Source organism: Protopterus annectens, chromosome 10.part0, assembly GCF_019279795.1.
Source record: "Protopterus annectens isolate FY-2018-M chromosome 10.part0, PAN1.0, whole genome shotgun sequence".
Lineage (NCBI taxonomy): Eukaryota > Metazoa > Chordata > Ceratodontiformes > Protopteridae > Protopterus > Protopterus annectens.
The window spans coordinates 1,306,387,430-1,306,402,308 of record NC_056744.1 but is presented as its reverse complement, the minus strand read 5'-3'; the positions used below and the strand labels follow the sequence as shown (position 1 = coordinate 1,306,402,308).

The 14,879-nt window shown below is 42.3% G+C and overlaps 1 protein-coding gene across 1 annotated transcript in view; it reads left to right on the top strand.

Moving 5' to 3' along the window:
- LOC122813583 (glucosidase 2 subunit beta-like) overlaps positions 1 to 14,879 on the top strand; it is a 1,646,077-nt gene that overhangs the window by 393,937 nt on the left and 1,237,261 nt on the right. Inside the window, exon 4 of the mRNA XM_044085989.1 lies at positions 12,178 to 12,268. Coding sequence (XP_043941924.1) covers positions 12,229 to 12,268 — 40 coding nt within the window. The 5' untranslated portion in view covers positions 12,178 to 12,228. The remainder of the gene's footprint in view (positions 1 to 12,177; positions 12,269 to 14,879) is intronic.

The following is a 14,879-nucleotide window of genomic DNA, read 5'->3' as shown; positions in this document are numbered from 1 at the left end:
GGAAGACTTTGCCATCAGGATCCACTTCTCCACCCCACAATGATCCTTCTCTAGGAATCAGCATGGGATCAAAAATATGTGGTTTCGGAAGTCGCAAGGATCTTCCCGAGACACTCAGGATTCACCTTCCCTCAGAAGCAGAGGGGGATACGATACACGCCACCCTCTTGGCAGTGGGGGTCCGAAGAACCAAGGGTCTTGGGATGCTTCTTGGACAGACCTTTCCAGCAACCCTGATGGGTTGCCCAACTGCTAGTATCTGGAGGCATTCGGGGGACAACTCTCCACCCAACAGCCTGGGAGTCAATTACAAATGATCATTGAGTTCTGCAGATAATATCCAGAGGTTACGTGCATCCCTTTCTCCATCCCCCCAAACACCTCCCAGATGTGCTACCCAGACAGTGGGATGAGGCAGACTCCAAAGTTACCAGGCTGCTCGCAGAACGAGTCATCCAGCCCGTCCCCACAGACTAGTCCGGATCAGGCATTTATTCCAGGTTTTATTTACTGTCAAAGAAAATGGGGGAATTAAGACCCATTCTGGATATTTCAACCCTTAACCTGTCAGTTGCCAAGACAAAATTTCAGATGGTCACCCATCAATCCATTCTGCCCTTCCTAAAGATAAATGAACGGATGTGCTTGATGTGCTTGATGGACCTCCAGGACTTCCATATCAAGATGAACAGGTGCTCTCGGAGGTTCCTCCTCTTCTGGCTGGGAGCCAATCACTTTCATTTTGGAGCTTTCACATTTGGACTCACCACTACCGCCTGGATGTTCACCAAAGTGATGTGGTAGCTCACCTGCAGCTGCAGGGTTTCAGGTCTTTCCCTACCTGGACTGTTGGCCTCCTCTCTGCTCCCCCCAGGCATCGACAGGTTCAGGTCAGGGATCATCTCCTTCAGATTGCCCAGTACCTGGGTATTATCATAAACCTCAACAAATCTCAGTTGACACCAGTTAAGTTACTGGATTTCATAGGTACTCAGCTAGACATTACCCAGTGGAGGGTGTTTCTACCTCTGGACAGATTATTTCTCCACCATCATGTGCTGTACTTCCTCCAAGCCAATCTTTCCCCCAGTGTGCTCGGTTCGTCAGGTGTTGGGGTCCATGGTGGCTACAATCACTCTCTTTCCGACTGCACATCACCATATGAGGGTCCTGCAATGGACCTTAGCCGTTCAGTGGTCTTTGCTGGACCTTCCCTTGTCGCATCTTGTTTGACTATCCCGTGTATGCAGGGGACTCCCTTCTTTGGTGGCTCTGATCCCCAGACCTCCTTCAGGGTCAGCTGTTTGTTCTTCCCTCCCATGTGATCGGGGTGACTACAGACGCCTCCCTGCTCGGGTGGGGAGGCATTGAAATGGAAGGAGTGTCCAAGGCATGTGTCCTCTCTGGAAACCAATCTGCATATCAGTGTCTGGAGATGAGGGTGGTGCTTTTGTCATTGCAACTCTCCATGCCTTCCTTCCTCCGGGGACTATTACCATGCAACTGGACAATATCTCAGTAGTCTGGTACATCAACAAATAGGGGGGAACCAGATCTAATCCCCTTTGCCGCGAAGCCATGAGATTGTGGGAGTGGGCGATCTACACCAGCCGCTTTCTGGTGGCAGTGCACATTCTGGGGAGGTCCAAAATTTTGGCAGACAGGCTCAGCAGGTCTATTCTGATGCCTTACAAGTGGTCTGAATTCTTCAGTAGTGAAAAAGATCTTTCTACAGTGGGGTCAGCTTTGCCGCAACCTCTTTGCCTCTCCTTCCAATGCGAAGTGCATTGAGTATTTCACTTTGAACCCCCCTCCAGGGGAGTCCCCCAGAAATGCTCTAGTTCATGCTTGGCCCACCGGTCTACTGTATGCATATCCTCCGCTCCCTCTAATTCCCAAGTTCTTTCAGAAAGCTCGACAGCTGGAGAGCTCAGTGATCCTCATTGCCCCTTTCTAACCTCGGCAAGTTTGGTTTCCCACTCTGTGTTCTCATGTAATGTGTCCTCCTTGGATGCTACATCCAGTTCCAGATCTGATTTCACATCCCTCAGGGATTCCTCATCCAGACTTAGTCAGCCTGAAGCTCACTGCTTGGCTGCTCCAATTCCTGTGATGGCTAGGATGCCCGGGTTGTCTTCTCCTGCTAAGCAGATCTTGGTAGTGGCCTCCAAATCTTCTACCAGGAAGGTTTTTTAGAATAAATGGAAGCATTTTTCGATCTGGGCTTCTCAGCATGACCTGGATCCTTTCACTGTGCCAGTTTTTGCCATTTTGGAATTTTTAGCAGACATTTTTAATCATGGCACTAGTTTCTCTACAGTTAAGGTACAATTAGCGATTTTTAACTTTCACCTAGGCAAAAATTCGGCTTCATTGGCTTCTTCTAAACTTTGCAAGGCATTTTTTAAGATGCCTTTCTTCATAGGCCTCTGTTAAGGGCCCCAACGCCCCCTTGGGATCTTACCTTTGTGCTGCGGGCCTTGGTTTCTCCTCCTTTCGAACCAGCGGCCACGGTTGATTTGCAGTTTGTCATGGAAGACTGCCTTTTTGGTAGCTATTACCTCAGCCAAGAGGGTTTCTGAGATCCAAGCCTTATGTGTCAAGCCCCCTTATATTGTCTTCCATAAAGATAGTGTCCCTGTGGACCAATCCATCTTTCCTACCGATGGCAGCATCAGAATCTGATATTAACCAGGCCATCAATTTGCCAATTTCTTTCCAAATTTTCAAAATAAGGGAGAGTACAAATTGCACTTGCTTTTGATGTACACAGGCAGCTACGTTTGTTTGCTTAGAACAAAATCCCTTCGTAAGTAGGATCAGCTTTTTTTTCCTTTTCTAAACCTTTATTGGGCGAGCCTGTTTCTAAAGTTACTATTGCTCAATGGATTTCTGAATACATTTCTTTGGCCTATCGAGCCACAGGGTTATCTGCGCCAGAGCATGTCCGGGAGCATTCCACCAGGTCTTTTGCCACTTGTGTGGCTTTTTGGCCCAGGGTTTCTTTAGATGTTATCTGCTCTGCGGCTACCTGGCCGTCATTGCACACATTTATTTCCCATTATAAATTGGATCTTCTTTTCAGGGGCAGGGCATCCTTTGGCTCAGCTGTGCTCCAGAACATCCCTCAGGACCTCCCAGTGTTTATTGGTAGCTGGGGACGATAAAATGAAAACAACTTCAGATAAATAAGTTATGTACTTACCGTAACGGTTCATCTGAATTGTTGCTTCCCATTAGTCTTCAGCTTTCCCTTCCTCCTTCCCCCTGCCTTGTATGGGCCATGTAGTGAACTGGATGGAAGAGGCATAGCCCACTATCCTGGCTAACTTGCCCTTTGATAAGCCTTTTTGTGGGTTATGCTTGGTTTAGTGGCATGATTGGCTACCTTAGGATACTTTTGTTAAGCAACAAACTCGATCTGAGGAGGGGAGGGAGACAGGGGCATTATGGGTAGGGGAGGAGCTTGGACTTTGAATTCGATGCTGGAGTGTGTGGCCAAGACAGATCCGTGGCAGATCAGAGTCCCTCAGGTTGAAGACAAATGAAAAGCAACAACTCAGATGGAACGTTATGGTAAGTACATAACTTATATTTTTGGTATATTGGCAGGCTAGAAGGACATTAATCCCCATACCTGAAATATTTATATCTATTAAAGATCCAAAGAGAATACCCAAAATCATAGTGATGACTCCCTTTTGGACAAGGCGGCATTAGTTTCCTTTCTCTTCCACCTAGCCAAGTGCCATCACCGGACACTTCTCACCTCAGTGCACTTGCTGACACAGCAAAAGGGCTCACTATTTCATCCCAACATGTCATACCTCAGTCTGAGATTATGGATAATAGGATTCTGATCTCTGTTAGGCACAATTTTCTGAGGATGTAATTAAAGTTCTCGAGGAGGCAAGAAAATCTACTACCAAGAAATCTTACATAGCAAAATGAATAACATTCACTGTATGGTGTCTGGTAAAAGACCAGGACCTAGTACAGGCTAATACCTAAGTGGTCCTCTCTTACTTAAAAGAGCTGTTGAAATCTGGCCTAGCAATAGTCATCTATTAAGGTACACATTTCAGCCATTTCTGAGTTCCTACCTCTGGGTCCTCCTGTTCTGGCCAGACTAGAGGTCAAGCAGTTCTTAAAAGGCGCACTCCACCTGAAACCTCCAAGGAAAACTAGCCCTCCTGCTTGGGACCTCAACTTTATGCTGGAAAAACTCACTCTCCCTCCTTTCGAACAAGCAGCGTGTCTCAAATTCTGTATTTGGAAAACTACTCTTTTGGTAGCTCTCATTTCTGCCAGATGAGTCTCCAAGCTACAGGCCCTTATGGCAACCACTCCTTTCCTTAATTTTCTTAACTATAGTATGTCTTTAAAGGCCAATTCCTCCTTCAAGACTAAAGCAGAGAATGAACTGTCTCTCAGTCAAGCAATAAATCTTCCCAGTTTCTTCTCCAATCCACAAGATAAGGGAGAAAAGATTCTGCTTTCTGGATGTGTATAGACAGCTGAAATTCTAAATGGATAGGACTAAGGATATTCACAAATATGACCAATTGTTTGTCTCTTTCCAAGATTCTGAGTTAGGAAACCCAATTTCTAAGCAAACTATTGCTAACTGGGTATTTAAATCCATTTATTTTTCTGTATTCAACATGGCAAATCCTTATCTTCTCCAGCAAAGGCACATTCTACTAGGGCAGCGGCCTCATCTGGAGGCTTTTAAAAAGGAATTGTAAATCTTTTTTTCTAATTTTTTTTTGTAATTTTTGTAACTTTTATGGAGCTTTTCTTCCCAGGCCTCCAATGAAGATGGGCCTGTGTGCCCAGTCAAGCTTATTCCAGTAAACAAAACGCAATAAATAAATTCAATCTTGGACAATTTTAGAACAGTCAGTTGGTCTTCTGTGCATACTTTCACCAAGTATTACAGAGTGGATGCCTTTTTCAAAATCCAGAGCCACCTTCACCAGGTCAATTCTGTCTGGACTACAGACAATTCTCATGTCTTCTTACCACCCTTCACACTTAAGCTTTGGAAATCACCCAGCTGTTTGGAATACTGCAACAGTGATCTAAGGAAGGACAGTAGTACTGTTGTGTAAGAACTAAACATAACAGTAAATCTTCTACTGATCATAGCTGCAGTATTCTTTCCCTTCCAGCCTTCCCCTTTCTCTGATTTGTCCATCTTTTTCCACATTTCCATATGGAATGAGGGAGATCACTGTCTTTCTGCCTCTCTCCTCTTAGCTGACCAGTTTATTTGGTCTTTCAGACCTGTTTTGGTTTACTTGCTTTCAGACAGTCTGAGAATTTCTGCTCTTATGTCCACTTAGGTACTTTTACACCCATGGTCTTAGGTCATGCATCAGACGTATGGATCTATGGAAGGTTTAACTTTATTACCCTAGCCGGACGTCCAGTTTGGAATATTGCAGCAGTGATTTAGGCCATCTGCTATTATGGCAAGTTCTTACACAGCTGTACTTTTCCTTGTATTTTTAACTGTAACACTGCCCTTATTTGAATATCTGCTGTCATGGTAATTTGGTTACACAGTTGTACTTTCTTCTGCTTCATCATTGTTGACTGCTTCTGAGTACTCTAGTTTCTTCCCATCTGCTTTTTGAATTTATTTATTTATTTATTTTATTTATTTTACATTTGTTTACCAGGGAGCTCCAACTGGACAGAGCTGTCCGTTTTCAGCAGAGGCCCGGGGAGAAAAGCTCCAGAACAATTGCTAACATACTTCTTCTTTCGGCTTTTCCCGGTTAGGGGTCGCCACAGCGGATCACCTGACTGCTCATGATTGGCAGTGGAGTATTACGGTGTCGAGTTGCCAGCCCAGCACCCAACCTTCCACAGAAGGCACACACACCCACGTACTCGCACCTAGGGCCAATTTAGAGTGTCCAATCCACCTACAGCATGTCTTTGGGATTTGGGAGGAAACCGGAGCACCCGGAGGAAACCCATGCGACCACAGGGAGGACATGCAGACTCCGCACAGAAGGCACCCCAGCCAAGGATTGAACCAGAGAACCTCTTGCTGTGAGGTGGTAATGCTAACCGCTGCACCACCGTGGCCGCCCCAACAATTGCTAACATACTATACATAAGATATTTACATGAGCATTATGGTTTACACATTCGGTTAATAAAAATATAGCAGATAATGACGTGATTGCATAAATGCAATTGAATGGTTATTTTAAAGCTTGTATTATTTTATTTTAATAATAACGTCATCACAGAGACCTGGCTTAATTCTTATATAAAAAAATAATGAAATTCTCCCACCAGGCTGCTAAATGCTATGCTCTGACAGACTCAACAAAAAAGGTGGCGAAGTAGCTATACTGTACTCCTCTCCCTACACTGTTACTCCCTACACCAATCCCATTCTTAAATTTGCCAGTTCCGAACTCTGTATTGCCCTCCTTAAATGCAACAAACACAAATCCATATGCATTGCTGCCCTCTATATTCCTCCATCCAACAACATCTCTATGCTTGAAGACATACTCTCCTGGTTTTCAACTAACATCAAAAACGAAACAGTTATTTTAGGTGATGTAAACATAAACTGGGCCATGATAAACTCTGAATCTCCCTCCCTAAATATCAACCTCTACAACTGCACCCAGTTAATTAACTCTTCTACCGGGCCAAACAAAGGTGAAACCACTGGTACCATCATTGACTGGCTCTTAGTGTCTCATTCTAACCTTATCTCAGATACCGGCACCTTTCCTGACTCTCTCAGTGACCCCCTGCCTGCATTTGCTGACCGTCACTATTCTCCCCTTCAAAAGCTGCACCCCTATGTACATCTCAGCACCTCTCCAATTTCAGCCCTCAAATATTCATAGACTGCCTAAAAGTAGCAGATTGGTCACCCTTAAAAACCTTGCCTCTTGACAATGCCATTGATTACTTTAATAAAACCTTCCTGAATCTTCTTAACCTTGCTCCACTAAAAACTAAAAGAAGAAACTAAACAGGTCATGCACCTAAGCGAAAAAAAGTGGAAACTTTACCATAAAAATAAATTACCCCATGTCCTAACAGAAGTCAAACAACTCCATAACACTGCAAAAAAGCTAATAATCAGGAATCGAAAATCATACTACAAAAAACTTCAAACAGAAAACTTATCCAATCCAAGAAAATTCTGGGACTGTTTCTCCTCCCTTCTCCACCCAGGCAAGAAGAAGAATCCATCCCCTAACCTAAACCTTACTGATCTAAAAATGTCTCTAACCTCAATACCTTCTTCATAGAATCCATAGCTAAACTCACCACCAGCTTCTCTCACCACTCTCAACCTCCTCCCCCAGTCAACCCCTCTACATCTTCACAAAATCTGACTACCCCTACTCCTACATTTAGCTTCTCTCCTGTCTCTATAAGCAAAATAAAGAAGCTCCTCCTTCAGCTCAAACCCTGCTCCCCTGCCCCAGATAACCTACCCACAGCTTTCCTCAAATTGTCTGCAGACAGCATTGCCCATCCCATCTCTCTTAATAAACCGATCCATACTAGAATCGTACATCCCCTCACTATGAAGACGCGCTATTATCATTCCACTCCATAAAGGAGGCAAAAACACTGACACTTCTAATTTTCTGCCCATAGCCATCCTATCTCCACTATCAAAAATCATGGAGAAATGTATTCAATCCCAAATTATGTCCTATATCACCCAAAACAACCTACTTAACCCCTACACAACATGGTTTCCGTCCCGGGCATAGTGCCATCACTGCCCTCCTCTTCATTCTAGACTCCATAAACCTTGCTCACAACTCTGGCAAAATAGTTTCTACTCTGTTCCTTGACCTCTCCAAAGCCTTTGATACCATTTCTCACCCCTTACTATTATCCCAGCTCTCCTCTTTCAGCCTCCCCCTCCCCCACCATCACTGGTTCACCAGCTACCTCTGTGAAGGACAGCAAGCTGTCAAATGGAAACACTCACTCTCTTCCTTTGTACACACCCCTACTGGAGTTCCCCCAGGGTTCCATCCTAGGCCCCCTCCTCTTTAACATCTTCATTAATAACTTCTACCAGTCTCTCTCCGATGCCACACTAATTCAATAGGCTGACGATTCGACCATTATTTGTACAGCAGACACCCCCCTCTGACCTACTTCTCAAAACTCAGTTAGCCTTCTCTAATACCGAATCATGGATGCATAGTAATCACCTTGCCTTAAATGCCAATAAAACAAAGTTAATGATCTTCTCCCCATCCAAAAACACCAATGTAGACAAAAACTCTCTTACAGTGACTGCTCAGAGTAACAGCCCCATAGAAATAGTATCACATACCAAACTGCTCTGTGTCATAATTGATGAAAATCTAAAATTTGACATCGATATCCAAACTAATATAAAAAAATAATCATCAAAAACTAGATCTCCTGTACAGACACAATCATTACCTTACCCCCTCCACCAGACACACCCTTACCTCTACTTACCTTCTTCCCTCTCTTATATATGGCGCCCCCCTATTCACTAATCTTCAGCTAGGCTTACAAACCAAGTTGGAAGCCTGTTATAATAAAATCTCCAAATTTGCCACCAACTCCAGAAACTCATCGCATCACACTCTTTCTCCACTCCCTGAAATGGCTTGAACTTCCTAACCACCTCAAACTCCTTAGACTTACTACTGCTCACAAGCTCATATTCAAACCTTATACTTGTCCTTCTCTGTCCACCTCTTTAACCCCCTACATTCCCAACCGCTCTCTAAGATCGGAAAATCACAATCTTCTAAACATATATAAGCCTCAGTCCCCTGGCCACCTATTATTATCCTGCTCCCTAGCTAAACTCTGGAATTTTTCTCCCTACCACCCTTCGAAATACTCAGAGCCACTCAAACTTCAAAACTCTTCTCCAATATCACCTCCTTTCAAAGTGGGAATGTTCCTGTAACCCTACCACATAAACTCTTTAACACCATCTCCCATGCACTATATGCCTCAGCCTTCTATCACTGTACTCTCTTACCCTTTGCCTCTACTTCTTTTGCTACCCTATACCTCATATACTTCCCCCCAACCCACTCTCTTTCTCCACTATATACCACCTTTTACCTCTCCCACCTCATCTTCGTCTCACTATCCTCTCCTCATATTTCTAAGTTCCAAAAAAAAAAAAAAGCTTGTTTTTTTATCTGTACTTAAATATTTTACTTACATGTTTTTTTTTCATATGAAATGCCTGTACTTTTAGTATGTTTAGACTACATGAATCTCACTTTTGTAAGTTATTATCTAGGATTAGAAATGTTTTGTCTTTTTTTAAATAAATTGTATATTATCTCTGTATTTTTCACGGTTTTACTACATTATTTGCTTTTGTATAACTATTGTAAAATTGTCTATATCCTGTGGAGCTTTTCTCCCCGGGCCTCCACTGAAAACAGGCTCTTCCAGGCCCAGTGGACTATCCTGTTATCAAACTGTAATAAGTAAATAAAATAAATAAATCTTGTATGCATACACTTTGTCTTTGCCCTTGACTCTTGTGTCACGGCTGAAGAGTATTAAGTAAATAAAACAATAGTTACATTGCACAGGTATCAAGGGTAATTAACTTTAGTGCGTTAAACCTGTACTGCACAAATTCTCTTACTGTTGTACTGGCAAACATTTTAGGGGTCAAGCACACATTAAGACAAAATAGTTTGTGTGCATTGTTAGTAAAACAGTACTGCAGGTGATAGTGCTTATTTATAAGGTGGGACATGCATTTCAGCTCCATCATTTCTTTCTATTGTTACAAATGTACAGCACAGTATTTACTTGTGGAAAGGAATGCATGCTAGTGCACAAAAACATCGAGTATAAAGTCCAAGTGGCCTGCTGTTTGATGGGTTACAAAAATTAGTAGACATATTTTATTGCTGCATATACTTGTGTAAGCAGTAATTTTAAATGAGTTATTTGAATCTTTCATTGGCACTTCTAGTGTAGCTTTTCTTAAATTTTAACAATGACAACTGTGCAATTATCTCCATATTGTCTAAAGCAATACTTTGATGTTTATTTGCTCTCTTAATATATTACAAATGTACTTTGTTAATATGATGCAAATGCAAGTGTTTTAAGTCCCTGTTATGCCTGTGGTGTACAGGGATAAAGCCCATACTATAAACAGGTGATCTGGATTCCATTAGTGGCTCAAGAACCACATAACACATTGGGGGAGGATGAGCTTGTCCATCAGGAGTGGGTCTTAGCCTCTGAGTCAGGACATGATCCTTGCTGGGGAGTGATGGACAGTGAGAATGGTTCTGAGTCAATGCAGGTATGATGTGGGTATGGCCATCCAAGCTGGTGATGGTAGCCATTGATGGCCATACATGTAGGAGCATGACACACGATATAAGAGGGGCATAGGCAGTCTTTAATTTGATATTGGTGCTTATGTTATCACCCAGCTCCCCTTGCGAGGATAGAACACCAAATTTCCTGATGTTTGCCTGGATGAAGGCCCCCTCCAGTCAGCTCTCACCCTAGAGAAATCTGCATAAGGGAGATTCACACACACCTATTGAATGGATGGACTCAAATCTAATTTTGGGGATAGTGGTTCTGTGATCAGCAGGTGAGAATTTCTTCTAGGACCTTCAACAACTTTTTATTATTAGCCAGAGTTAGTAGTGCTGGGCAGAGTCTGAAGATGATCCTTGAGATCATTGTTCTATCATGATGAACAGATTTAAATAAATGCATAATATAGAGGATTATGATCAGGTGTTTATTCATGGCAAACTTATGAGATATGTATATTAGGAAATTCACCTTGAGAGTGGAGTAATGTGGAAAGCTCAAGAGATGAATCTTGGCATCCATGTTGGGAACACATAGCACAACAGTATTATGAGCGGGACAATGATCAGAACCTGCTTGTTGTGTGTTTATATTCACCTCACACGCGTAAGACATCCATATCAAGAACACGTATTAAACGGTTATTAATCAGTGATCTGGTCATAAATCTTTGTAGTGCATGGAAGTTTTATGTGCTCCATGTACTACTAGTTACAGAAAAAATCTAAAAAAAAAAAAAGTGTTTCACTAGTTTTCAAAGCCATAAAGCATTTAACAAGTGTTCTGCCTCTGTCATTTGCTGGACAGTTTTGGCAGATTTAACTGCCTAGCATCATACCATATCTTAACAAGTGAAACGGGGTGCTTATTTGTTAAGATCAGGTCTCGCTCTGTAGAAGCTCTTAACTGATTTGTCTTTCTGGATATTGGTGTGTAATCACCATGTTCTGTGCACTACAAGTTCATTACAATTAGAGAAACCCAGTCATAATTCTTTGTAGTACATGGTGCTTCAGATACTTCAACGTTCTAGTTAGAGAAAACAAAGATGTAGGCGTGCAAAGTGTATTTAGTCTGTAAAAGTGATGTTAGCACTGCCACGCCAGAAACAGCAAGAGGCTAAATGTACCACTGATTGGTTAACAGCTTTAAAAGGTGATAAAACTTCATTGCTTTGTTTTGGGTGTGGGTGCGTCATTAAGAAGTATTTCTGTAACTTTTAAAGCAGTTCTGTGGTAGATGCTATAAATAGCACGAGACTAAAGCATAACGACTCTGAAACGTGCATAATTAAAAGTTGTTGACATCAGAGAGCTGCATAACAAGTATTTTCTTCCTGATTTTGAGGTGTAATCCACACACTCCTTGTATTACAAAATGATTGTAACACAGTTGCAAGCCCTGACTATGTTTTAGTCATGTCCTTATTTCCATTTACATTTTTTTATTACTTTTGGCTGCAGTTTATATTCAGCACTTAGAATTGCACATATTTATTTCCATTTCAAATTCATTTTCCTATTTGTCTTCTGTTTTGGTGTCTTCTTTTGTCCTTGGGGTCAGTTTCTTCTTTTATCCTGCTATGTCTTAAAAAAGAATAAAGGCAAAGTTTGTTTTTATCTTTGATCAATGACGCTTGTATACTGCATGCTCATGACAAAATTTATACCAAGTAAATTATTATAAAATGTCTTATAAGATAACTAATAATTTATCCTTTCTCCACTTTCCTCTTGTACTATTGCTGTACTCAGTGAATAAAAGTATGCTTGCATCTAGCACTAACTGCTTTTTTTTCTCTTTTGTCAGGCTCCTGTTGGTAAACCTGGTACAAGCAGTTCTGCCAAAGATGAAGAACAGATGCCAGACTATGATGAAGAGACACAGGCTGTTGTTAATGGTAAGCAGATGTGGTTATTTTGCCTTTGGTGTATTAGTCTAAGCAGATTAAGTTGAGGAGTGCATGTTTAAAATACTCAGCGTTTGGCATATGCCAGTTTCTGCAGTGTATTAGTGGTCATTTGAGCATTATCTTCATGTTTTTCTAAGAAGTGGACATCTTTGCTTGTTTCTGAATGAAACTCCTGCAGCAGTACTGCATTATTAGGCAGCTGTTAAATGCTTTATCCCATGCATGGGTCTCCTCATATCATCTGTGGTATGATCCCAGTTATTCTCATTAGGGATAATATACAGTTATCAACCATGGGATGGATAAGGCCAATCTGTAACCAAATGGGATAGATAATTTTGAGCACAAAAAGGGAAACTGTCTGTCTAGTCTTAAAATGACCTGCAAGGGCAGCTGGCCTAGTACTTACCTATGAATCTAATATGTTATGAAGTAGTGAGTGTTGGTAGGTAATTCTTAAAATATACATGTATTTTTCCTTGTGCTTTCAAGACTGTGAATATGGCTGGTGGGGGGAAGGACATACAGATGTTCCAGGCATAAAGTTTGATTAGTGAACTCAGTAGCTCTTTCAGGGGATGAAGAGGGTTGCACACACTTGGAGGCATATTTGGATGGTGCAGTTTCCTTGCTTGAGACCATTCCTTCGGGCGTTGTGGTCTCCTTGGAGGGGTCTGCTCCATGTGGAAATGGGGGACATTCTGTACTGTAATCCCATTGTACGTCCACTCCCTAGTGCTTTGCTGGGTGCATGTGGATAGAAGAGCCGTAAAGAAAAATAATTTCAAACCACCCCTGGTAGCTATCGGATTCATGTCTCCATCTGTTCGACCCTAACCCTGGTGACTGGGACAGATTGGTCAATTGACCAGGAGGGAAATGATGATTAACAGCAGGGACAGAGATCAAGATACTATTTCTAGAATTTCAAACAGTCAGGAAATGCATTTTGTACCACAGCTCAGTAATTTTTACAAAATCTTCATATGTAATCTTCTATCTGTATTATGTTTTTTTTTTTGAAGGTGACTGTAGGTGAAGGTACTAAAATACATACTTAACATACTTCTGCCACTCCAAACAGCTATTACCTTGTCATATGTAAAAGTATCAAGCGCACACACCTGCTCTGAGTTCTTGCGCTAATATTTTTTAATTATTTGTTGACCAGCCAAAAATCACCATGTGTAGTCACCTGCTTTGAGAGATTACTTGGGTGACCCAAGGACAATGTCTCTTAAGCAGGCGTTCTAGGTTGCACAGTAGGTAGATGGAGAGTGAGGGAATTAAACCAATAAATCCACACAGTAAACCTTTTTTAAGATTATGTACTTGCATTCAAACCACGTAAGTGTTTACTTTGATAGGAAAACTTGCAGTCACTGTCTTACTGACATCTGAAAAACAACAGAGAGTAAAATTCATTCATCTTAATCCAAGCAGATGCACAGGTGAAAACAGCCCTTTCAAAAGCCAAAAGCCAGCGTCAATGGGACCAGGTGGTGTCCCAGGCTGCGTCTAGCACGAACTACAGAATGAACTAACCCCCCACCTAAACACACTGTTTAACCTCAGCCTCTCCACAGGCTACGTGCCCATAGAATGGCACACAGCAGTGGTTATTCCACTCCACAAAGGAGGGGTCACAACTGACCCTGGTAACTATCGCCCCATAAGCCTGACTAGCCTGGTCTGCAAGGCTATGGAGCGCATCATCATGGAACTCCATAACAAAGACATTAGGAACCTTCAAACATTTGACCCGACCCAGTTCGTGTTTAAGGGCAGATCATGCCTACTAAACCTGGTTGACTTCTTCGAGACAGTCACCAAGGCAATAGATGAGGGAAAGGTAGTTCACACCACCTACCTTGATCTCGCCAAGGCTTTTGACACCATTCCCCACTCTGAATTATAGAAAAACTCACAAGCCTGAACATAAATCCCTACGTCACAAGATGGGTTGACAAATGGCTTACAGACAGAACTCACACAGTAAGAATAGCGGGCTCAAGGTCCAACTCTAAACCAGTCACAAGTCGTGTCCCACAAGGCTCGGTCCTGGGACCCCTATTGTTCGGCCTATACTTCTCAGAAGTACAGGCAAACACAGGAGGACTATGGCTAACCAAGTTCGCCGATGACTGCAAATTGGGAGCCATAATTGACTCTCTGGCTGACACGAACATTCTCCAAAAGGACCTTACTGAGATGGACACCTGGTGTCAAAGTCATGGTCTCAAGCTAAATGCCAAAAAATGCATAGTCATCCCGTTTGGGAAAAACAAAACACCCATGAATTACCACATAGGTGGCAGCCCCCTTAATACAGAAGAGGTAATAAAAGATCTGGGGACCCAGGTAGATAGTAATCTCTCCTTTGACAATCATATTGCCAAAGTAGTTAGGAAATCCTTCTATGTAGCCCATCTAATTACTAAAGGGTTCGCATCTAGAAATAGAGGTTATAGTGCTCCTCTACTCGTCACTCATCAGACCCATCATAGAGTACAATGCCCCATTTGGGATGTACCTCACAAGACACTTCCAACAGCTGGAAAGACCACAAAAGTACCTCACCAAGAGGATTACTGGCCTC